The sequence below is a fragment of the Sciurus carolinensis genome, chromosome 2, assembly GCF_902686445.1.
Source record: "Sciurus carolinensis chromosome 2, mSciCar1.2, whole genome shotgun sequence".
NCBI lineage: Eukaryota > Metazoa > Chordata > Mammalia > Rodentia > Sciuridae > Sciurus > Sciurus carolinensis.
In genome coordinates this window covers 110229674-110256728 of record NC_062214.1, presented here as the reverse complement: position 1 = coordinate 110256728, position 27055 = coordinate 110229674, and the positions used below count along the sequence as shown (strand labels likewise).

At 37.9% G+C, this 27055-nt stretch overlaps 1 protein-coding gene across 1 annotated transcript in view; it reads left to right on the top strand.

The window, feature by feature from the left end:
- The window catches only part of Ganc (glucosidase alpha, neutral C), an 85972-nt gene that overhangs the window by 10892 nt on the left and 48025 nt on the right, over positions 1 to 27055 (top strand). Inside the window, 3 exon segments of the mRNA XM_047536870.1 lie at positions 1188 to 1315; positions 6617 to 6799; positions 12020 to 12065. Coding sequence (XP_047392826.1) covers positions 1188 to 1315; positions 6617 to 6799; positions 12020 to 12065 — 357 coding nt within the window.

The window sequence follows — 27055 nt, the reverse complement described above, 5'->3', positions numbered from 1 at the left end:
CTTACAAAATGCCTTATGTGAACTTTGTACCTATTTCATCTCTTTTAAATTAGTCTTCCTAAGAGTTCAATCATCACAGTGCTAAATAAAGGTTAGTTGAATTTAAGAGAATAATAGAAATGTACTCAACATAATCCTTTTTTAAAGTATCTATAAAAGCATTCACAGCCACAGGACCAGTTAGTCTGTCACTCTTCAGTATCATGTCACTGTTTACATGCCTTGACTACTCTTCTGTATTCTCAGGAGACACTTTTATATTTTCTAAGTTCCTTGAAAACCATAAATTTTTGGTGCAGCTTGATATTTTCCATGCTTCCTATCTCTTACTTTCACCATATATCATCTCTTCTACAGTATATCACATGGTCTACCCAGCTTACTCTTTGTTAGACATACTAATAATATAGGTATCCATTTGTAACCAAAACTTGGCATTACACTAGATGGAGAATTTGCATAGATCAGTGTGGCATGGTACACCAGTTGAAAGCCACTGTCTTAAAATAGTCCTGTAATCTAGATGCCTCATTTTGCAACCTAAATCCAAACATTTCTGTCTCATAGGGTTTGTTGTTCTGTGTTTTGTTTTTATGTGTTGCTTTCATCTTCCATTGTAGGCAGAAGTTTACCTAAATGCCCAGTCCCTTGAGAAAGTTTCCCAGGCCTATTTGCAGCTATAGAAGACTTGATTTTAGTGCAACAAGCCTTATTTCACTACTGAACCCCAAAGATCATCATTTTACTCTCTATTCTTTTTTGTGGCCTGCTAGCCCTCATCTTTTATTCAGCTGGAATCTAGTTATTGTGGTTTTAACACTCAAACTGTTATTCTTAGCACATCTATAGTTATAGATACAGTGGCCATATATCTCAGCTTCCCAAGGCTGGTTTCAGTTTATGGCTGTTATTCAGTGTAATTATTAATAGACACCCTTTTCATTCTAAAGATCCTGGTTTGCACAATATGTTTACCTAGCCATGTAACTCATAAGGTATTTCTCGTGCTACCACAGATGTAGTCAAGTAAGTACATAAATTGGGGAGCTTGTTCTTTCTATTATTCCCATTTTTCTCCAATTTTCTTGGCTTATAATAATTTAAACAAATTATTTTCTGATTGTTGTAATTTGTTAGAATATCATTGGGATAACCTGTTGAAGCTAATCTCTTGTATTTGTTCCCAGATTCCTCTTTTGGCTGAAGTTTATGGTATAGAGAGAAACATTTTCAGGCTTAAAATTAATGAAGAGACTCCACTGAAACCCAGGTATGAAGTTCCCGATGTCCTCACCAGCAAGCCAAGCACTGTAAGGTAAGTCAAGGAACAAGATATCTTAGATACACCCTCTATATATTTATTCATCATACCTTGAGTAGTAGATTTTTTTATATACCTCCTATTTTGTCTGTTCAAAGCTATAATCATTTTCAGGGTTAGTATTCAGTTATTTGGGGATAAGTTGATCAGTTTTCTATGTTATCCATTCTATTTTTTCTTTACCATTTTACTCACCATCACCTATTAATAGGGAGACAGAACTTTGATCCCCACTTTCCTTCTCACAACAAAAACAGTGTATTTGCTAGATTTTGGGAGCAAGTAGGAAGAAAGCTACTTACTCAGATTAACAGCAAGGCTCCAGAGACCTACTATACCAGTCAAATTCCCATGCTGATAGTAATTTATACACTTAGACTAACTCACTCTTAATTAAGGGTATTCTCAGAAGTCTAACATGTAATTTTACTTAGAGAGAAATTAATAGTTGGTGTCTAGACAAAAAAATCTTTAGGGACTAAAGCATTTTTTGAATACATGCAAAATCTTCATCAGTTTTCCCCACACTTTCTAGTGAGATTTCAAGTCTGTTTTTGCCAATTGATTTCTGTTTGTTTGTTTGTTTGTTTTTCATATTATTTCACTAAAGAAAAATAAAACTAGGGAAACTAAGGGAAAATAAAGCCAGATGCTTTAATTTTCACTATGTTATTACCATGTTTTATGTAGATTATTTTTTCCATGAAAATATGATTACACTCTATTTATGTATGATCTATCAAAATGTATAAATGCATTCTACTGTTATGTACAACTAATTAGAAAAAAATAAAATAAAATTATGTGATTAAAGGTCAATAGAGGGTCTGCAGTTATAGTTCAGTGATGTAGTGCTTGCCTAGCATGTGTGAGGCACTGGGTTCAATCCTTAGCACCACATTAAACAAATTAATCAATTAAATCGATAAAATAAAATAAAGGTATTATGTCCTACAACTGAAAAATTTATAAAAATTCTTAAAGAAAAATTTTAAACTTGAATTGCTACTCTATACCAAGAAAACAGAAATTAAAGAAGACCATCTTCAAGGCTTTGCAGTTTGACAATTGAGTCTATGCATATACATAACCATTTGGTCAGAATAAGTTATTTTTTATTATGGTGGAGGTTTCACTTTGCTAGGAGATTCTTTAATATTTCAATATCTGTATTCACAAGTAAAATTACCCTAATTTTCTTTTTCTCTATTATCTTCTCCACGTTTTGGGTTCTGGATGATATTAGTTTTGTGTGGTAAATATGATCTATTAGTTCTGCTTCTGTTCCCACCTCTTTCTAGGGGCCCTTTTGCTATTGTAGTAACTAAAAAGCTAAAAACTGCATTTATCCATTTCTCAGATTCCCTTGTACCTAGAGTTCATGATATAATTTAGTTTCTACCAATCACATATACATACATAAATGTTGATTTTAGTACTGAATTCTCCATTTTGTTTGTATAGATCCAGCAGCTGTAGACTGGCTCTAAGGCCATTAGTTATGATCACAGTTTCCTAATCTCCATAGTACAACTAAGATGGCATGATCCTAGAACCCAGCAGTTGCCACAGTGACTTCTGATTATTCAATTTCCTAATATAGAAGTTCCATTTATTTTCTCATAGTTCTGGGGGCTCGAAATCCAAGATAAAGTTGTTAACAGACTTGATTTCTTAGAAGGCATATCTCCTAGGCCTTACTAGAAGCCTGGCTACTTTCTTGCTATGTCCTCACATAATTTTCCTGCAATTAATTACCTCTTTAAAGGTCCTATCTCCAAATACGGTCACATTCTGAAGTACTAGGGGTTAGGGCTTCAAAATTTAAAGCTGAGATAAAAGTTCCATTGACCATACAGTAATACACTATTGTTCCTAGGGGTCATTACTAGATATCTAGCCTGAAATCTGTAACCTCAACCATTCCCATGATGTAAGCAATATTTTCTGCTTAAAATAGCCAGAGTTGCTCCTATTATCAATAGTTGATCCCTCATTAATAAAGTAGTTGCTATCAGAAGTGGGTATAGGGTTGAGGCTATAGCTCAGTGGTAGAGCACTTGCCTCACAAGTGCGAGGCACTGGGTTCAATCCTCAGCACCACATAAAAATAAAGATACTGTGTCCATCTACAACTAAAAAATAAATAAATAAATAAATAAATAAGAAGTGGGTATAAACAACAGAGCCTGAAGAATGGGAATATGAGATTGACTTTTGACCTAGTTAGATTTGAAGGCAATGAGAACATGGTTACCATTAGGTGATGGAATACTAGTGTATGAACTAAATTGTATCTTCCCAAAAAATTCATTTTTTGAATCCCTAACCCCTAGTACCTTAGAATGTAACAGTATTTGAGGTGGGTCTTTAAAGAGGTGATTAAGTTAAAATGAGAACATTAGGTTGGGCCTCATCCATTATGACTGGTATCCTTATGAGAAGAGGAGATTAGGGAACACACACACACACACACACACACACACACACACACACACGGGGACACTCATGTGAGGACTCAGCAATAAGATCCATCTGCAAGCCTAGGGCATAGGTCTTACAAGAAACCATACCTGGCCAAGCATAATGGCACATGCCTGTAATCCCAGTGACTTGGGAGACTGAGGCAGAAAGATCACAAGTTTGATGCCAGCCTGGGCAACTTAGTGAGACACTATCTCAAAACAAAAAGGGCCTGGAAATGTAACTCAGTGGTAGAGTGTCCCTGGATTCAATTTCCAATACCACAGTGGTAGGGAAGGTATAGAAACCAAATCTGCCAACACCTTGATCTTGGACTTCCAATCTCCAGAACTACAAGAAAATAAATTTCTATTGTTTAAACCACCCAGTCTGTGATATTTTGTTTTGGCAGCATAACAAACTAATACATCTAATAATAAACCATGGCATTCTATGGCAAAGTTATTTAAATTACTACTGGTGGTCAACTGTAATAAAACACAGATTGAAAGCAAACCAGGTGGTAGAACCATAGCACATTATGATTGTCATTCAAAATTCAAAACTCTGTGGTAGCCTAGCTGCTATTAGCTTCCCTGAAGAGCTTAATGAAAGAAAATAGTCTCCAAGCTTTAAATTCTTAACTCATGGTGTGGTCAGAGAACTAGTAAGTTTCTACGACTATCCTAAAACTCTCTCATATCTCTTGTAGCTACAGGGTCCTTGTAGCTGAAAGTAACATACAGAGTTTGATACTAAAAGTTGCTGAATGAGACCCTAAATTGAATTCATAACTTCCTCACCTCTGTGAACTTAGGGAGTTAACTAGGAAGAGGCAGGACCTGTTAAAATTGAATGGCAACATTTGCAAGAGTTGCATAATTCTAAATACCCAAACTTCCAAACTCCGCTGAGCTTCCCATTCTTACAGAAATAGCTCCTCTTGCTGTGTTCAATGAGGTTGATCCTGACTTGCTTGAACACCCTGACCTCACCTAAGATAAACCTTGAGAAGGGATTTCAATGTTCATCGCACCTTACCCTTACCATCCTTAATTGCCTCCAAACTCCTTGTCACAGCCAGATCCCAACTTGCTTGAGCCTGTTACATTCAAACTTAGGAGAAGCTTTGCATGCCTACAGAATTATAAGAATTTATAATGGGAAACGTGTGGAAATGATTTCTGGGGGATTTCTAGAGAAGAAAGAAGAAACTATTTTAGATAAGGTTAAATTTATTGACACAGGTACACATACCAGAGAATATAGATTTGATATGCCAAGTTCGACAGCAGAGAGTGGTTCAGGTTGTTTGCTTGGTTGATTGACTTTGAACTGAACTCAGCTATGGATTCTGCTGAGATCGAAATTCCATAGCACAGTATTCATATACTTATTCATAGACTTAGGGAGATAAAGGTGTTCAAGTAGATTTGTTACATGCAGCCAACTCATCCAAGTCCCTCATTCTTTCTGCAAGAAAATCCAGAAGATACCCCTTCATTGAGAAATACATTGGCAAAGGAATAGTTGGAAAGTGTTGCAATAAATGCTTTTTTCTTTTGTGGGCTACAAATATTGGCCAGAAATGATGCCATTAAAATGGCCTCTCTCATTGCTGTGGTGATGATAAGCCTAAAGGTGACAGAGACAAGGTAGCAGCATTTAGTTGTCAGAGACAAAGTGGACATAATTTCATAATGTGCAGTAGGGCTCACATAGTACACAAAACATCTTAACCCTCAGGGCAGTTAATAATTTATCCTGCAGTCCATTAGACTGAGACAGATTGACTAGAGTCCTGCTTGATGTAATAATCAGAACTCTGGGATTAATGAACAGTGAGACAACCTCTCCACCAACTCCAGACAGAGTTGATTTCCAGGTCCCAACCATCTACTTGAAAGGGAGGCCTAGAATCCATGGAAGATGACTGAAAGGACATAATAAGAATGTAAACTGGGAAAAAAAAAAAAAAAAGAACATAAACTGTCCCATCAACCATCCCTAAAGAGTCCTGTGATCATTTACGAGGGCAAATGTGCACTACAGAAAGGGAGAAATCTAGACCTGAGAGGGATGTTAAGTGCTGGTTCTGAGCTTGCATCCTCAGGCTCCAAAACATCTTAACAGTCTGCCTGTCAAATTGGAAGCTGGTAAGAAAGAGGTTATAAGTAGATGAATAAAAATTGACCTAATTCCATTTCCTGTGTGTACTCAATCTGTGTATTTTCTTAATTTCTGAATGTATGTGCTAATGAGAAAGGAAAATAATGCTTTAATTCTATACACTGAAGTGTTACTAGACTTTACACAAAGAAGTAATACTGACAATGACAATTAACATTTGAGAGTTTCTGTGTCACAGTATGCATGAGCTCACTTCTGTTCAAAAACTGTATTCATTGTAACTTTTATCTTGTCTGTACTTTACAAATAAGAAAACTGAGGGGGCTGGGGCTGTAGCTTGGTGGCAGAGTACTTGCCTAGCATGTGTGAGGCACTGGGTTCAATCCTTAGCACCACATAAAAATAAACAAATTAAAAAAAAGGCATTCTGTCCACCTACAAATACAAAAAAAATTTTTTTTAAACTGAGACTTAGAAATGTTGGATAATTTCATTATCTAACGTTTTAAAGTATATGGTAAAGTTATGTTCAGTACAAGCTCTCTAACACCAAAGCCCATGCTCTCAACAATGGTTTTCCACTGTCGTCTGTGCTATATTACATGAAGATTGATTTACTAATTAATTAATTTGAATTACAAATCACATAGAGCCATGTAAACCTATAGAAATTTATTTTTCCCTTCCTGCTCTGTTTTCTAGGCTGATTTCATGCTCAGGGGATACAGGCAGTCTGATATTGACAGATGGAAAAGGAGATCTGAAGTGTCATATCACAGCAAATCCATTCAAGATAGACTTGGTATCTGAAAAAGAGGTTGTGATAAGCATAAATTCCCTGGGCCAGTTATACTTTGAGCACCTACAGATTCCTCCCAAACAAAGGTACTTTTACACATTACTTAATGCATAAAGACCTAACAAAACCTGGTTATAATATCACTTGCCTAACTAGATAACAAATCATCATAGAAAATTGGTTTGCCTTTTTTACTGTGATATTCTGAGAAATTTTGTGTTTTCACTAATGCAGGTTAATACATGCTTTGTGACACAAATGATTCCCAAACATTTGAGAATGTTGTACTCTTACTACATCCTGTGTGTGATTGATGGCATTCTCTCCCTCCACAGCCTTCTAAAAAAAGCACTCTGTTGACTTGACACATATTAATGCGAACTCCTGTGGCTTCAGAATGTCACTTTTCTCCCCTAAAATAACTTGAATAACTGTAGATGTGAATAGTTGTACAGGAATTTTCTGGGACTATCTACTCCATCAAAGCTACTTGTTCCCAGTCACATGATTGAGAAATAATGATAAGGAAGAGATTCTTCTTCCTTTTTTAAAAAAAAATCAATTATTTTTTAAATCTTCCAGCCAGTAGTTCTTTGCATTTTTATCATAATATAAACATATTACATAGTCTGCAGAGAGCATTTAGCATTTATCATTCCCAAATCGTAAGGTTTTTTTTTTCCTGGGTTTCATTTATTTCTATCTTGAATTTTAAATATTAAAAATTATCTTACTTTCTAAGGCCTGGAGCTATAGCTCAGTGATAGAGTACTAACATATGTGAGACCCTGAGTATCTCTCTCTCTCACACACACACACACACACACACAAACACAAACCTTCCTAGAATTAGTGAGTTAGGGTGCAGTATACAAGATTAAATGTACAAACATTAATTACTTTCCTGTATACCAGCAATGAACAAGTGCAATTTGAAATAAAAGACACATTTACCACTTATATTAGCACCCCACAAACAAAATGCTTATCTTTAAATCTAAAATAAGTACAAGATCTGTGAGAAAAAACTACAAAACTCTAAAGAAAAATTTCAAAGAACCACATAAATAGTGAGATATTCTGTTTTCATATATAGAACAATTCAATATTGTCAAGATGCCAGTTCTCCCAACCTGATCTGTAGATTCAATGCAATATAAATTAAAATACCAACAATGGTATATTACTCAGCCTTAAAGAAGAATTGAATTATGTCATTTGCAGGTAAAATGGATAGAACTGGAGAATATCATGCTAAACAAAATAAGCCAATTCCAAAAAAACAAAGGCCAAATGTTCTCTCTGATATGCAGATGCTGATCCATAATGGGGGTGGGGTACTAGGGAAGAACAGAGGAACTATGGATTGGGCATAGGGAAGTGAGAGTAGGGGAGAGGGTTTGGGGATGGGAAAGATGATGGAATGAGACAGACATTATTACCCTATGTACATGTATGATTGCACGACCCGTGTGACTCTGCATTGTGTACAGCCAGAGGAATTAGAAGTTGTACTCCATTTGTGTACGCCAAAATGCATTCTGCTGTCATGTATAACTAATCAGAACAAATAAAAAATTAATTAATTAAAATCACAGCAAGTTATTTTGTGAATATCAACAAACCAGTTACATGGAAAGGCAAAAGACCCAGAATAGCCAACTCATCACTGAGGAGATTAACAAGTTGGAGAGCTGATAGCCTATTTCAAGACTTACTATAAGGCTACAGTAATAAAGATAGTGTGGTATTAATGAAAGGGCAGACATATAAATCAGTGGAACAAAATAGAAAGCCCAGAAATAGACTCACACAATGGCCAACTGATCTTTGGCAAAGAGCAAATTAGTACAATGGAGCAGAAAGTCTTCAACAAATGACACTGGAACAATTAGATCCCTACATGCAACTAGTAAATCTAGGCACGGAACCTATTCACTTCACAAAACATGATCTCAGGGTGGATCATAAAGCTAAATGTAAACCACAAAACTGTTAAACTCCTAGAAGATAACAGAGAATACCTAGATGACCTTGAATATGATGATCTTTTTAGATATAACATCAAAGAAATAATTGACAAGTGTAACTTCATTAAAATTAAAAACTTCTGCCCTGTGAGAGAATGTCAAGAGAACATGGAAACAAGCTGTAAATTATGGGAAAATATTTGCAAAAGACATATCTGATAAAGGACTATTATCCAAAGTATATAAAGAGCCCTTGAAACTTGACAATAAGAAAATAAATCCCAGTTTAAAAGAAGGCAGAAATAAAAAAGATCAACAACTCACCAGAGAAGATACACAGATGGCAAGTGGGTATGTCAACTTCATTAGGGAATTGCAAGTTGAAATAAGGAGATTCTAGCACACACCTATTAGAATGACCAAAATCTAAAACTCTGACAAAATCAATTGTTGCAAAGGATGTGGAGCAACAGAAATTAATTCACTGCAAAATGGTACAGCCACTTTTGGAAAATAGCTTGGCCATTTCTTACAGATCTGAACATACTCTTCCCATATTCTTCAGCAATCACACACCTTGGTGTTTTCCCAAATGAATTAAACACTTATGTCCACCAAAAAAAAACTGCACATGGAAGTTAATAACAGCTTTATTCATAATTCATAAAATGTGGAAGCAACCAAAATATTAGTAGGTTAATGGACAAATAAACTGTGGAACACCCAGATAATGGAATACACTATTCAGCACTAAAATGAGCTGTCAAGCCATGAAAATATCATGGAGGACTGGGGAATGAAATTGATCAAATTATATACATACATGAATATGGCATACTCTTATGTATAATAATAATGCAAATTTTTTTAAATGTTTAAAAACAAATACATGGAGGAAATTTAAATGCCTATTATAAATAATAGAAGTTCTTGATCACAAGTTCAAGACAAACCTAATCATAAATCTATGCATATGACTATATACTATACAATTCCAATTTTAGAACATTCTAGAAAAGACAAAACTATGGAGATAGTAAAGAGATGAATGGTGGCCAGAGGTTCTGGGGACAGAGCACAGAGGACTTTATAGTAGTAGAACTACATTGTAGATACTACAATGGAGGATTCATGTCATATATTTGTCCATGCCTAAACTGCTTTTAAAAATAAAGTCTATTAATATTTTAAAATTTAAAGGTAGGCATGCACTGTGGTACATGCCTATAATATCTGCTACTCAGGAGGCTAAGGCAGTAGGGTCACAAGTTCAAGACAAACTGGAAATTTAGCAAGACTCCCAAAAAAAAAGAAGAGCTAGAGATGTAGCTCAGTGGTAGAGCACTTGCCTAGCTCTACCACTAGAGCTAGGTTAAGGTATAAGGTCCTAGGTTCTGTCCCTAGTACTACAAAAGTAAATAAATAGTAAAATACCAGGGAATTTTTTTAACTTCTATAAGAATTAAAAATTAACATGTACAAGCTGGGCATAGTGGTTCACACTTATAATTCCAGCAACTCCAGAGGCTGAGGTAGAAGGATTACAAGTTAAAGACCAATATCAGTAACTCAGTGAGGACTTAGCAAGATCTTACCTGAAAATAAAACATTTTAAAAAAAGGGTTGGGACTGGGGTTGGGACTCAGTGGTAGAGCACTTGCCTCACATGCATGGGGCACTGGGTTCAATCCTCAGCCCCACATAAATAAATAAAATAAAGGTATTGTGTCCATCTACAACTAAAAAAAAATGTTTTTAAAGGGTGGGGGACGTGGCTCAGTGGATAAGCAACCCTGGGTTCAATCCCCAGTACCAAAAGAAAAAAAATTAATATGTACAATATAGAAAAAGGTTATATAAATCAATAAGCAAAAGAACAATAAGCAAATTTGGAAATGGGGGATACAAACTACGGCAAGTCATGTTAACATAATGAATGTCAAAAAATTAATATTGAGTGAAAAAAGCATGTCACAAAAAATATAAACAGTATACTTTTATGTATATTCATTTTTGAAAGGCAAAACCTAACAATGTATTGTTTGGGGATTCATATATATATATATATATATATATATGCAGCAATACTATTTTAAAAACACCAAGAGAATGGTGTTTTAAAATGATTAACACAAAATTTCATAGTGGTGTCTCTGAAAGGAGTGGGGAGAAAGCAGATAGATTTGAAGAGAGGTGCACAGACACTCTAAAGGAACAAGTTATTTCAGTTGCTTAAGCACAGTAGTATGTTTATAACTGTTCACTTCCTATTAGTCCTTAAACTTTCTGTATATACTCTGTGTCCTTTTATCTACGTTCTGTGTTTTACATTAAAGACAAATTAATGTATAATGAGTATGAATAAATAATGCATAGAGGAAGAAATAGAAGTACTATTAAATGTACAAAAAAGCCATTTACAACATTAATGGCCACAGAGATATCTTTTCTAAAATTTTAGAATGGCAAAGACCCAAAAGATTGATAAAGCCCAGTGTTGTTAAGAATGTAAGGAGAGCTATGGTGTATGCCCGTAATCCCAGCTGCATGGGAGGGTTTGGCAGGAGGATTTCAAAGCCAGCCTCAGCAAATTAGCAAGGCCCTAAACAACTTAGTGAGACCCTATCTCAAAATAAAAACTATAAAAAAGGACTGGGGATGTGGCTCAGTGGTTAAGCACTGTTGGGTCCAATCCCTAGTATCACAGACACAAAAAGAATGTGAGGACAGCCACACACAGTGGTGTGCACCTGTAAAACCAGAGACTTTGGAGTCTGAGGCAGGAGGATTTCAAGTTTGAGGCCAGTCTGGGCAATTTAGTGAGACCCTGCCTCAAAATAAAAAATAAAAATAAAAAGGGATGGGAATATAGCTCAGTGGTATAGTACCAAAACAAAAAAATGTAGGGAGGTAAACACTCAGATGCAACTTTGGATGGAAGAATAAATTGAGAATAAAGTGTCACAATCATTCTGGGAGACTACTTTATGTTGCTGTGCACCAGGTTAACAATGAGTGGGGAAAGCTATGTTCTACGTTGTTTAATTATTTGTGTTGAAATATTATGAGCATGTATTACACTTATAATTTTAAAAAGGTATTTTAAAGTGTTAACAAATTTCCAAATACATGTGCATTGTACAACATCAAGCTATTGGTTTAATGTTCCTTAATATTCAATTTTCTAAGCTCAATTTTATAATGCTATTACATTTAGTAAGTTAAAGGATATAATTTATGAAGTATTCAAAGTTGAAAATGAAAATCTTTATCATTGAAGAAAATTCTATCAGTCTTTCCATCATTAAGGGAAACAACTTTCTTTATGTTAAGCAGAACTACCAAAGGAAATGAGGAGAGTGCATCAATCAACACCTCGCAGGTAATCTAGATGGAGCAATTTATCTTTGTTATGTACTTCACCACTATCATAATTTTTTTAAATTTATTTTTATTGTAAACAAATGGGATACATGTTTTTCTCTTTGTACATGGAGTAACAGCATACCATTTGCATAATCATACATTTATATAGGGTAATGATGTTTGATTCATTCTGTTATTTTTTCCTCTCCTCCCACCCTTCCCACACCTCTTTTCCCTCTATACAGTCCCTCCTTCCTCCATGCTTGCCCCTCTCCTACCCCCCATTATGTGTCATCATCCGCTTATCAGTGAGATCATTCATCTTTTGGATTTTTGAGATTGGCTTATCTCACTTAGCATGATATTCTCCAATTTCATCCATTTGCCTGCAAATGCCATAATTTTATCATTCTTTATGGCTGAGTAATATTCCATTGTATATATATACCACAGTTTCTTTATCCATTCATCAATTGAAGGACATCTAGGTTGGTTCCACAGTCTGGCTACTGGGAATTGAGCAACTGTGAACATTGATGTGGCTGTATCTCTGTAGTATCCTGATTTTAAGTCCTTTGGGTATAGGCCGAGGAGTGGGATAGCTGGGTCAAATGGTGGTTCCATTCCAAGTTTTCTAAGGAATCTCCACACTGCTTTCCAGAGTGGCTGCACTAATTTGCAGCCCCACCAGCAATGTATGAGTGTTCCTTTTTCCCCACATCCTCTCCAACACCTATTGTTGCTTGTACTCTTGATAATTGCCGTTCTAATTGGGGTTAGATGGAATCTTAGGGTGGTTTTGATTTGCATTTCTCTTATTACTAAAGATGTTGAACATTTTTTCATATTTGTTGATGGCTTGTACATCTTCTGTGAAGTGTCTGTTCATATCCTTAGCACATTTGTTGATTGGGTTATTTGTATTCTTGGTGTAGAGTTTTTTGAGTTCTTTATAGATTCTGGAAATTAGTGCTCTATCTGAAGTATGAGTGGCAAAGATATTCTCCCACTCTGTAGGCTCTCTCTTCTCATTGCTGATAGTTTCCTTTGCTGAGAGAAAGTTTTTTAGTTTGAATCTATCCCAGTTGTTGATTCTTGTTTTTATTTCTTGTGCTATTGGAGTCCTGTTAAGGAAGTCTGGTCCTAAGCCAACAAGTTGAAGGTTTGGACCTACTTTTTCTTCTATAAGATGCAGGGTCTCTGGTCTGATTTCAAGGTCCTTGATCCATTGTGAGTTGATTTTTGTGCATGGTGAGAGATGGGGTTTAGTTTCATTCTGTTGCATATGGATTTCCAATTTTCCCAGCACCATTTGTTGAAGAGGCTATCTTTTCTCCATTGCATATTTTTGGCACCTTTGTCTAGTATGAGAAAATTGTATTTATTTGGGTTTGTGTCCAGGTCCTCTATTCTGTACCATTGATTTACCTGTCTATTTTGGTACCAATACCATGCCATTTTTGTTACTACTGCTTTGTAGTATAGTTGAAGCTCTGGTATTAAAATACTCCCTGTTTCATTCTTCCTGCTAAGGATTGCTTTAGCTATTCTGGGTTTTTATTCTTCCAGATGAATTTCATAATTGCTTGTTCTATTTCTATAAGGTACATCATTGAGATTTTAATTGGAATTGCATTGAATCTGTATAGCACTTTTGGTAGTATGGCCATTTTTTTTTTTTTTGGGGTGCTGGGGATCGAACCCAGGGCCTTGTGCTTGCAAGGCAAGCACTCTACCAACTGAGCTATCTCCCCAGCCCCAGTATGGCCATTTTGACAATATTAATTCTTCCTATCCAAGAACATGGGAGATCTTTCCATCTTCTAAGGTTTTCTTTAATTTCTTTCTTTAGTGTTCTGTAGTTCTCGTTGTAGAGGTCTTTTACATCTTTGGTTAGATTGATTCCCAAGTATTTTATTTTTTTCAATGCTATTGTGAATGAGGTAGTTTTCCTAATTTCTCTTTCTGAAGATTCATCACTTATGTATAAAAATGCATTGGATTTATGAGCATTGATCTTGTAACCTGCTACTTTACTGAATTCACTTATGAGTTCTAAAAGTTTTCTTGTGGAATTTCCAGGTTCCTCTAAATATATAATCATGTCATCAGCGAACAGGGTTAGTTTGAGTTCTTCTTTTCCAATTCGTATCCCTTTAATTTCTTTGGTTTGTCTAATTGCTCTGGCTAGAGTCTCAAGGACGATGTTGAATAGAAATGGTGAAAGAGGGCATCCCTGCCTTGTTCCAGTTTTTAGGGGGAATGCTTTCAGTTTTTCACCATTTAGAATGATATTGGCCATGGGCTTAGCATAGATGGCCTTTACAATGTTAAGGAATGTTCCCACTACCCCAATTTTTTCTAGTGTTTTAAGCATGAAGGGATGCTGTATGTTATCGAATGCTTTTTCTGCATCTATTGAAATAATCATGTGATTCTTAACTTTAAGTCTATTGATATGGTGAATGACATTTATTGATTTCCAGATGTTGAACCAACCTTGCATCCCTGGGATGAAACCCACTTGATCGTGGTGCACTATCTTTTTAATATATTTTTGCATGCGATTTGCTAAAATTTTGTTGAGAATTTTTGCGTCGATGGTCATTAAGGATATTGGTCTGAAATTTTCTTTCTTCGATGTGTCTCTGTCTGATTTAGGTATCAGGGTGATATTGGCTTCATAGAACGAGTTTGGGAGGGTTCCCTCCTCTTCTACTTCATGGAATACTTTGAGGAGTACTGGAATGAGCTCTTCTTTAAAGGTTTTGTAGAACTCGGCTGAGAACCCATCTGGTCCCGGACTTTCCTTTGTTGGTAGGCTTTTGATGACCTCTTCTATTTCATTGCTTGAAATTGATTTATTTAAGTTGTTTATGTCCTCCTCGTTCAGATTAGGTAATTCATATGTCTCTAGAAACTTGTTGATGTCTTTGAGGTTTTCTGTTTTGTTGGAGTATAGATTTTCAAAATAGCTTCTAATTATGTTTTGTATTTTAATCGTGTCTGTTGTGATATTTCCTGTTCATTCCGAATTTTAGTAATTTGAGTTTTCTCCCTCTTTCTCTTTGTTAGTGTGGCTAAGGGTTTATCAATTTTGTTTATTTCTTCAAAGAACCAACTATTTATTTTGTTAAATTTTCTGATTGTTTCTTTTGTTTCAATTTCATTGATTTCGGCTCTGATTTTAACTATTTCCTGTCTTCTACTACTTTTGGTGTTGGTCTGCTCTTCTTTTTCTAGGGCTTTGAGCTGTAGTGTTAAGTCGTTTATTTGTTGATTTCTACTTCTTTTGTTGAATGCGCCCCATGAAATAAATCTTCCTCTAAGTACTGCTTTCTTAGTGTCCCAGAGATTTTGATATGATGTGTCTTTGTTCTCATTTACTTCTAAGAATTTTTTTATTTCCCTCCTGATGTCTTCTGTTATCCATTCATCATATAAAGTGTACTATTTAATCTCCAGGTATTGGAGAAGTTTCTGCTTTTTATTCTGTCATTTATTTCTAATTTCAATCTATTATGATCTGATAGAGTACAAGGTAGAGTTTCTATCTTCTTGTATTTGCTAACAGTAGCTTTGTGGCATAAAATATGGTCTATTTTAGAGAAGGATCCATGTGCTGCTGAGAAGAAAGTGTATTCGTTCTTTGTTGGATGGTATATTCTATATATGTCGGTTAAGTCTAAATTGTTGATTGTGTTATTGAGATCTATGGTTTCTTTATTCAATTTTGGTTTGGATGATCTATCCAGTGGTGAGAGAGGTGTGTTAAAATCGCCTAGTATTATTGTGTTGTGGTCTATTTGATTTCTGGAATTGAGAAGGATTTGTTTGACATACATGGATGAGCCAATGTTCGGGGCATAGATATTTATGATTGTTATGTCTTTCTGATTTATGCTTCCCTTAAGCAGTATGTAATGTCCTTCTTTATCCCTTCTGACTAGTTTTGACTTGATGTCCACATTATCTGAAATGAGGATGTATACTCCAGCTTTTTTGCTGAGTTCGTGTGCATGGTATGTTTTTTCCCATCCTTTCACCTTTAGTCTATGGGTATCTCTTTCTATGAGATGAGTGTCTTGCAGGCAGCATATGGTTGGATCTTTCTTTTTAATCCAATCTGCCAGTCTATGTCTTTTGATTGATGAGTTCAGGCCATTAACATTCAGGGTTATCACTGTGATATGATTTGTATTCCCAGTCATTTGACTCATTTTTGTTTTTTGACACGATTTGGTTTCTCCTTTATTTGGCTATTCCTTTACGCTAGTTCCTCCCGTTGCTGATTTGCATCGTTGTTTTTCATCTCTTCCTCATGGAATATTTTGCTGAGAATGTTCTGTAATGCTGGCTTTCTTTTTGTAAATTCCTTTAGCTTTTGTTTATCATGGAAGGATCTTATTTCGTCGTCAAATCTGAAAGTAAGTTTTGCTGGGTATAGGATTCTTGGTTGGCATCCATTTTCTTTCAGGGCTTGGTAAATGTTGCTCTAGGCCCTTCTAGCTTTTAGGGTCTGGATTGAAAAATCTGCTGATATTCTTATTGGTTTCCCTCTGAATGTAATTTGATTCTTTTCTCTCGCAGCCTTTAAAATTCTGTCTTTATTTTATATGTTAGGTATTTTCACAATAATGTGTCTTGGTGTGGGTCTGTTGTAATTTTGTATATTTGGAGTCCTATAAGCCTCTTGTACTTGGTTTTCCATTTCATTCTTCAGATAAGGGAAATTTTCTGATATTATTTCATTGAATAGATTGTTCATTCCTTTGGTTTGTTTCTCTAAGCCTTCCTCAATCCCAATAATTCTTAAATTTGGCCTTTTCATGATATCCCATAATTCTTGTAGATCCTGTTCATGATTTCTTACCAGATTCTCTGTTTGGCCAACTTTGTTTTCAAGATTAAATATTTTGTCTTCAATGTCTGAGGTTCTGTCTTCCAGGTGTTCTATCCTATTGGTTATGCTTTCTGTGGAGTTTTTAACTTGGTTTATTATATCCTTCATTTCAAGGATTTCTGTTTGTTTTTTTTTTCAGTATCTCTAACTCTTTTTTGAAATGATCTCTTGCTTCCCGTATTTGCTCTTTTAACTGTTGATTGGTGTGCTCATTTAATGCCTGCATTTGCTCTTTCATCTCCTCCTTCAATGCCTGCATTTGCTCTTTCATCTCTTCAATTGCTTCTCTGATTGTTTTGATTATGTACATTCTGAACTCCCTTTCTGACATTTCTTCTGCTGTGCTGTCATTGGTTTTTATTGATATAGTATCTAGGTTTGTTTGGGACATTTTCTTCCCTTGTTTTCTCATATTGGTCAGATGTCAGTGGGACCCTGAGATATTGCAGATTTTCTCTATTGGCTTATAGTGTCCCTGTAGATTTCCAGCATATCACCTCCCAGCCTTCAGTAGCCTGAAGTCTTGGAGGAACTTGATAACGCAGTGCTTCCAAAGAAAGCTGCCCCTAGCCCACTACTGTTTCCAGGGCTTGGAGCTCACTGTACGGAAAGGCTCTCAATGGGGGCCCTGCTCCAAGAAGCTGGCCATGTGGAGGAGCCCACCACCGGGGTGTGCAAGGCTACCTGGGGAAGACTCTAGCTGCCCTGCCCTGCTCTGATAAGCCACTCCTATCCATGCCTACCACCCAGGCCGAGCTTCACCCAGTGGGGGTGACTCCCCCCATGACTCTATTTTAGTCCGAGTCTCTCAATGCCTCCCCTTCTTGAGTCCTGGGTTCTGGAGTGACTGGAGATGCAGTCACCCTTTAGTCCGCCATCTGGATCACCCCATGGAAAGAGCCTGTGGCCGGAACGGGCAGAGCCTCCTCGAGAAGTCTCTGGCTGCCCTGCCCTGATCCCAGAGGCTGCCTGCAGGTCGGAGCTCTCCGTTTTCTCGGGGACTTGTGACTGGCTCTGTGTAGAAAGGCTCTCACTGGGCGGTCTGCTCCGAGAAGCTAGCCTTGAAAGGCGCCTCCTGCCGGAGGGGGCCAGGCTGCTTGGGGAAGTCCCTGGCTGCCCTGTCCTGGTCCCTGAAGCTGCTTGTGGGCTGGACCTCGCCGCACTGGCTCCAGGACTTGGAGCTGGTTCTGTGCAGAAAGGCTCTCACTGGGGGGCCTGCTCCAAGAAGCTGGAGAGACTGGCTGTGTGGGAGGAGCCCACCGCCAGAGTGCGCAGGGCTGCCTGGGGAAGACTCTAGCTGCCCTGCCCTGCTCTGATAAGCCGCCCCTATCCGTGCCTGCCACCCAGGCCGAGCTTCACCTGGTGGGGGAGACTCACCCCATGGCTCTATTTTAGTCTGAGTCTCTCAACGCCTCCCCTTCTTGAATACTGGGTTCTGGAGCGACTGGAGATGCAGTCACCCTCAAGTCTGCCATCTTGGATCGCCTCCCAGTCTATGTCTTTTGATTGATGAGTTTAGGCCATTAACATTCAGGGTTATTATTGAGATATGATTTGTATTCCCAGTCATTTGGCTTATTTTTGGTTTTTAAGTTGGCTTGGTTTCTCCTTTGAGTGGTTTTTCACTAAGGTAGTTCCTCCCTTTGCTGACCTCCATTGTTGTTTTTCATTTCCTCCTCATGGAATATTTCATTGAGAACATTCTGTAGCGTAGGCTTTCTATTTGTAAATTCTTTTAACTGTTGTTTATCATGGAAGGATTTTATTTCATCTTCAAATCTGAAGGTTAGTTTTGCTGGGTATAGGATTCTTGGTTGGCAACCATGTTCTTTCAGAGCTTGAAATACGTTGTTCCAGGCCCTTCTAGCTTTTAGAGTCTGGGTTGAGAAGTCAGCTGCTATCTGTATTGGTCTCTTCCTGTATGTAATCTGGTGCTTTTCTCTTGTGACCTTCAAAATCCTATCTTTATTTTGAATGTTAGGCATTTTCATTATAATGTGCCTTGGTGTGGATCTGTTGTGATTTTGTGCATTTGATGTTCTGTAAGCCTCTTGTATTTGATTTTCCATTTCATTCTTCAGGCTTGAGAAATGTTCTGATATTATTTCATTCAATAGGTTGTTCATTCCTTTGGTTTGTATCTCTGTGCCTTCCTCAATCCCAGTAATTCTTAAATTTGGTCTTTTCATGATGTCCCATAGTTCTTGGAGATTCTGTTCATGATTTCTTACCATCTTCTCTGTTTGGGCAACTTTATTTTCAAGATTAAATATTTTGGTTTCAAGATGGCGGACTAGAGGGCGGCTGCATTTCATGTTGCTCCAGGACGCAGGATTCAAAAGAGGAGATAGTGAAAGACTTGGGACCAACTCAAAGTCGCCAGGTGAGTCTCTCCTGTTGGGGAGGCGTCCCGGATGGGGCGGTAGCCCCGGAACGCAGGGAACTTTGTGAAGTAGAGTTGCTTGGCGAGACACCCCTCCCCCCACTGGAGCGGTAAACACGGACAACTGGGATCATCATAGAGGAGGCGGCTCAGCATAGCGCTTGGACTCAGAGCAACCACTGGGGCTCCGGGCGGCTGCCTGAGGAGGAGCAGCATGGCGAACTGTTTAGACTCAGAGCGATCGCTTCTGAACACCGGGGGGTTGCCCGGAAGAAGAGGAGAAGCGCGGTGGGTCGCTTGGTCTAGGAGTGACTGCATCAGAGCTACAGGCGGTTGCCAGAGGAGGAGCTGAGTGGTGAGCTGTTTGGACTCAGAACGACCACTTCTGAACACCGGGGGGGGGGGGGGCTGCCCAGAGGAAGAGGAGGAACGTGGCGGGTCGCTTGGTCTAGGAGTGACTGCATCAGAGCTACAGGCAGTTGCCAGAGGAGGAGCTGCATGGCGAGTTGTTTGGACTCAGAACGACCGCTTCTGTACACTGGGGGCTTGCCCGGAGGAAGAGGAGAAGCATGGTGGGTCGCTTGGTCTAGGAGTGACTGCATCAGAACTACAGGTGGCTCTCTGAGGAGGAGCTGCGTGGCGAGCTATTTGGACTCACAACGACCGCTTCCGAACACCGGGGGTTGCCCGGAGGAAGAGGAGAAGCGCGGCGGGTTGCTTGGTCTAGGAGTGACTGCATCAGAGCCACAGGCAGTTGCCAGAGGAGGAGGCGAGTGGTGAGTTGTTTGGACTCAAAGCGACCACTCCTGAACACCCGGGGGGCTACCCCGAGGAGGAGGAGGAACAGGGTGGGTCACTTGGACTCGGAGTGACTGCCTAGGGCTACAGGCGGTTGGCGGGAGGAGGAGATGCGAAGTGATTTGCTTGAACTCCTAGTGACTGCGTCGGAAACCAGGCGGCTGTCCAGAGGAAGAGGTGTGTGGTGGGTCTCTGGGTCTCGGAGCTATTGTACGGGGCTCCAAGTGGTGGCTCAGAGGAGGGGCCGCATAGCCAGGCGATTAGGTGCAGAGCAGGGTCCCAGGACCGACTTCTTGCTGGAAGAGCCACACAGAGAAACGCCTAGGGGCGGAGCGAAGTTTCCAGGACTGTGGGCAGATTATCTGAGGAGGGGCAGCCTAAGGAGACTTGTCTGCGAAGGGTGAGGCTCCCAGGCCCAGAAGGTAGGTCCGGGTCCCTGGGAACATTGCAGAGGAAGACAGCACAGCCCAGGCGGTAATTGTAGATTGAGGGGAATATCTAGGAGGGGTACTGACCAGCGAGACCTCCCCACCGGGTGAGTCTTCCCCACCGGGTGAGGTTTTCCCACAAGGTCGGTAAAACCAGAGACACAGGAACAAACACGCCATGCCTCAGCCCACAGCCTAGTTCCCCTTTGGATGACCATTGGTCAACAAGTGGAGGCACCTCTGCCCACTATCAGGGAATATACCCTACCTGAGGGTCACCATCCCTAGAGAGGCAGCTTCCTTGTGGAGCACCGCATTATCCACTTCCTACAAGACTGCAGGCTACTGAAGGATAAGAGGGGATATATTAGCAATCTTCAGGGACATTATAAGTCAATAGAGGAAATCTGCAATATCTTAATGACCCACTGATTCCTGAACAATATGAGAAAACAAGGGAAGAAAATGCCCCAAACAAATCTAGATGTTACATCAATAAAATCCAACGATAGCATGGCAGAAGAAATGACAGAAAGGGAGTTCAGAATGTACATAATTAAAATGATCAGGGAAGCAAACGATGAGATGAAAGAGCAAATGCAGGCATTAAATGAGCACACCAATCAACAGTTAAAAGAGCAAATACAGGAAGCAAAAGATCATTTCAATAAAGAATTAGAGATATTGAAAAAAAACCAAACAGAAATCCTTGAAATGAAGGAAACAATAAACCAAATTAAGAACTCCATAGAAAGCACAACCAATAGGATAGAACACCTGGAAGACAGAACCTCAGACATTGAAGACAAAATATTTAACCTTGAAAACAAAGTTGAACAAACAGAGAAGATGGTAAGAAATCATGAACAGAATCTGCAAGAACTATGGGATATCATGAAAAGGCCAAATTTGAGAATTATTGGGATTGAGGAAGGCTTAGAGAAACAAACCAAAGGAATGAACAATCTATTCAATGAAATAATATCAGAAAATTTCCCAAATCTGAAGAATGAAATGGAAAATCAAGTTCAAGAGGCTTATAGGACTCCAAATACACAAAATTACAACAGACCCACACCAAGGCACATTATAATGAAAATACCTAACATACAAAATAAAGACAGAATTTTAAAGGCTGTGAGAGAAAAGAACCAAATTACATTCAGGGGGAAACCGAAACGGATATCAGCAGATTTTTCAATCCAGACCATAAAAGCTAGAAGGGCCTGGAACAACATTTTTCAAGCTCTGAAAGAAAATGGATGCCAACCAAGAATCTTATACCCAGCAAAACTTACCTTCTAATTTGATGATGAAATAAAATCATTCCATGATAAACAAAAGCTAAAAGAATTTACAAAAAGAATGCCAGCATTACAGAACATTCTCAGCAAAATATTCCATGAGGAAGAGATAAAACACAAAGAAGCAAATCAGCAAAGGGAGGAATTATCCTAAAGGAACTGTCAAATAAAGGAGGAGCCAAGTTGTGTCAAAAAAATAAATAAATAAATAAAATTTAAAAAATGAACCAAATGACCGGGAATACAAATCATATCTCAATAATAACCCTGAATGTTAATGGCCTGAATTCATCAATCAAAAGACATAGACTGGCAGATTGGATTAAAAAGAAAGATCCAACAATATGTTGCCTGCAAGAGACTCACCTCATAGAAAGAGATACCCATAGACTAAAGGTGAAAGGATGGGGAAAAACATACCATGCACATGGACTCAGCAAAAAAGCTGGAGTATCCATCCTCATTTCAGATAATGTGGACTTCAAGCCAAAGTTAGTCAGAAGGGATAAAGAAGGACATTTCATACTGCTTAAGGGAAGCATAAATCAGCAAGATATAACAATCATAAACATCTATGCCCCAAACAGTGGCTCATCCATGTATGTCAAACAAATCCTTCTCAATTTCAGAAACCAAATAGACCATAACACAATAATACTAGGTGATTTTAACACTCCTCTCTCACCACTGGACAGATCTTCCAAACAAAAATTGAAAAAAGAAACCATAGATCTCAATAATACAATCAATAATTTAGACATAACAGACATTTATAGAATGTACCATCCAACCAAGTGCGAATACACTTTCTTCTCAGCAGCACATGGATCCTTCTCTAAAAGAGACCATATATCATGCCACAAAGCTAATGTTAGCAAATACAAGAAGATAGAGACACTACCTTGTATTCTATCAGATCATAATGGATTGAAGTTAGAAATAAATGAAAGAGTAAAAAACAGAAACTACTCCAACACCTGGAGATTAAACAACATGCTATTATATGATGAATGGATAACAGAAGATATTAGGAAGGAAATTTAAAAATTCTTAGAGGTAAATGAGAACAAAGAAACATCATATCAAAATCTCTGGGACACTGAAAGCAGTACTTAGAGCAAAATTTATTTCATGGAGCGCATTTAATAAAAGAAGTAAAACTCAACAGATAAACAACCTAACTTTACAGCTCAAAGCCCTAGAAAAAGAAGAACAGACCAACACCAAAAGTAGTAGAAGACAGGAAATAGTTAAACTCAGAGCTGAAATCAATGAAATTGAAACAAAAGAAACAATACAAAAAATTGACAAAATAAATAGTTGGTTCTTCGAAAAAATAAACAAAATTGATAAACCTTTAGCCATACTAACAAAGAGAAGACAAGAGAAAACCCAAATTACTAAAATTCGGAATGAACAAGGAAATATCACAACAGACACGACTGAAATACAAAACATAATTAGAAGCTATTTTGAAAATCTATACTCCAACAAAATAGAAAATTTCGAAGACATCAACAGGTTTCTAGAGACATATGAATTGCCTAAACTGAATGAGGAGGAAATACACAATTTAAATAGACCAATTTCAAGTAATGAAATAGATGAAGTCATCAAAAGCCTACCAACAAAGAAAAGTCCAGGACCTGATGGGTTCTCAGCCGAGTTCTACAAAACCTTTAAAGAAGAGCTCATTCCAATACTTCTCAAAGTATTCCATAAAATAGAAGAGGAGGGAACCCTCCCAAACTCGTTCTATGAAGCCAATATCACCCTGATACCTAAACCAGACAGAGACACATAGAGGAAAGAAAATTTCAGACCAATATCCTTAATGAACATCGACACAAAAATTCTCAACAAAATTTTAGCAAATTGCATACAAAAACATATTAAAAAGATAGTGCACCATGATCAAGTGGGTTTCATCCCAGGGATGCAAGGTTGGTTCAACATCAGGAAATCAATAAATGTAATTCACCATATCAATAGACTTAAAGTCAAGAATCACATGATTATTTCGATAGATGCAGAAAAAGCATTTGATAAAATACAGCACCCCTTCATGCTCAAAACACTAGAAAAAATAGGGATAGTGGGAAAATTCCTTAACATTGTAAAGGCCATCTATGCTAAGCCCATGGCTAATATCATTCTAAATGGTGAAAACCTGAAAGCATTCCCCCTTAAAACTGGAACAAGGCAGGGATGCCCTCTTTCACCACTTCTTTTCAATATCGTCCTTGAAACTCTAGCCAGAGCAATTAGACAGACCAAAGAAATTAATGGGATACAAATAGGAAAAGAAGAACTCAAACTGTCCCTGTTTGCTGATGATATGATTATATACCTACAGGAACCAGGAAATTCCACCAGAAAACTTTTAGATCTCATAAGTGAATTCAGTAAAGTAGCGGGATATAAGATCAATGCACATAAATCTAAGGCATTTTTATACATAAGTGATGAATCTTCAGAAAGAGAAATTAGGAAAACTACCCCATTCACAATAGCATCGAAAAAAATAAAATACTTTGGAATCAATCTCACAAAAGAGGTGAAAGACCTCTACAATGAGAACTACAGAACACTAAAGAAAGAAATTAAAGAAAACCTTAGAAGATGGAAAGATCTCCCATGTTCTTGGATAGGAAGAATTAATATTGTCAAAATGGCCATACTACCAAAAGTGCTATACAGATTCAATGCAATTCCAATTAAAATCTCAATGGTGTACCTTACAGAAATAGAGCAAGAAATTATGAAATTCATCTGGAAGAATAAAAAACCCAGAATATCTAAAGCAATCCTCAGTAGAAAGAGTGAAGCAGGGGGTATCGCAATACCAGATCTTCAACTCTACTACAAAGCAATAGTAACAAAAATGGCATGGTATTGGTACCAAAATAGAAAGGTGGATCAATGGTACAGAGTAGAGGACATGGACCCAAACCCAAATAAATACAATTTCCTCATACTAAACAAAGGGACCAAAAATATGCAATGGAGAAAAGATAGCCTGTTCAACAAATGGTGCTGGGAAAATTGGAAATCCATATGCAACAGAATGAAACTAAACCCATATCTCTCACCATGCACGAAACTCAACTCAAAATGGATCAAGGACCTCAGAATCAGACCAGAGACCCTGCATCTTATAGAAGAAAAAGTAGGTCCAGAGCTTCAACATGTTGGCTTAGGACCAGACTTCCTCAACAGGACTCCCATAGCACAAGAAATAAAAGCAAGAATCAACAACTGGGATAGATTCAAACTAAAAAGCTTTCTCTCAGCAAAGGAAACTATCAGCAATGCAAAGAAAGAGCCTACAGAGTGGGAGAAAATCTTTGTCAATCATACTTCAGATAGAGTACTAATCTCCAGAATCTATAAAGAACTCAAAAAACTCTACTCCAAGAATGCAACTAATCCAATCGACAAATGGGCTAAGGAAATGAATAGACACTTCACAGAAGAAGATATACAAGCAATCAACAAACATATGGAAAAATGTTCAACATCTCTAGAAATAAGAGAAATGCAAATCAAAACCACCCTAAGATTCCATCTCACCCCAATTAGAATGGTGATTATCAAGAATACAAGCAACAATAGGTGTTGGCGAGGATGTGGGGAGAAAGGTATGCTCATACATTGCTGGTGGGGCTGCAAATTAGTGCAGCCACTCTGGAAAGCAGTGTGGAGACTCCTTAGAAAACTTGGAATGGAACCACCATTTGACCCAGCTATCCCACTCCTTGACCTATACCCAAAGGATTTAAAATCAGCATATTACAGAGATACAGCCACATCAATGTTCATAGCTGCTCAGTTCACAATAGCCAGATTGTGGAACCAACCTAGATGTCCTTCAATTGATGAATGGATAAAGAATCTGTGGTATATATATACTATGGAATATTACTCAGCCATAAAGAATGATAAAATTATGGCATTTGCAGGCAAATGGATGAAATTGGAGAATATCATGCTAAGTGAGATAAGCCAATCTCAAAAAAACAAAGGACGAATGATATCGCTAATAAGTGGATGATGACACATAATGCGGGGTGGGAGGGGTTAGTGTTAGGGTTAGAGTTAGGGTTAGGGAGGGGGGCAAGAATGGAGGAAGGAAGGACTGTATAGAGGGAAAAGAGGGGTGGGAGGGGTGGGGGGAAGGGAAAAAATAACAAAATGAATCAAACAGCATTACCCTATGTAAATTTATGATTACACAAATGGTATGCCTTTACTACATGTACAAACAGAGAAACAACATGTATCCCATTTGTATACAATAAAATAATAAAAAAAAGAAATAGGGGATTGGGTCAAATCGAGAAAATGGAGGCCATGAAAGCCATCTGCCTCTGAAATTTGGAGACTGCCTCTGGAAGAATGGAATATCAGGGATCTCCAGAGCCCCTTGATCACCAAATTAATCTACCTTTATCAAGGACTGAAGGGAAGGAGCTACTAATTAATGCCCCCTGGGCCCTTGCCTGGCTGAATCACTTTGGCCCTCCCCCTGCCCCATCTGCTTCTCACTTTTTACATCTCACCTGCAAAACCAGGCGTAGTCATGTAGGCAGGAAGGAGAGAAAAGGGGGGAGAGAACTGGAGAACAAAAGAGACTTCAGCTTATAAAAGATATAGGGCATGCTCACTTCTTGGGATTCTAGAACATCAGTCATGGCCCCCTTCTTCCCCTCAGGAGAAGTCTGTATTATTACTACTTTTAAATAAAACCTGATTAATTAAAAAAAAAAAAGATTAAATATTTTGTCTTCATTGTCTGAAGTTCTGTCTTCCAAGTGGTCTAGTCTTTTGGTGATGCTTTCCATTGAGTTTTTTATTTAGTTTATTGTTTCCTTCATGTCAAGGATTTCTGTTTGGTTTTTTTTTTTGAGAATCTCTATCTCTTTGTTGAATTGATTTTTGCTTCCTGCAGGTGCTCTTTCAGCTTATTGGTATTATCATTCATTGCCTGCATTTGTTCTCTAATCTCATCCTTTGCTTCGCAAATCATCTTAATCATGTATAATCTGAAGTCCTTTTCTGACATTTCTTTTAACATACTGTTATTGGATTCTATTAATATAGAATATAGATTTGTTTGGATCATTTTCTTCCCTTGTTTTTTCATGTTGTTCATGTATCTTCTCCTCTATCAGTGCAGATCTGGGTATT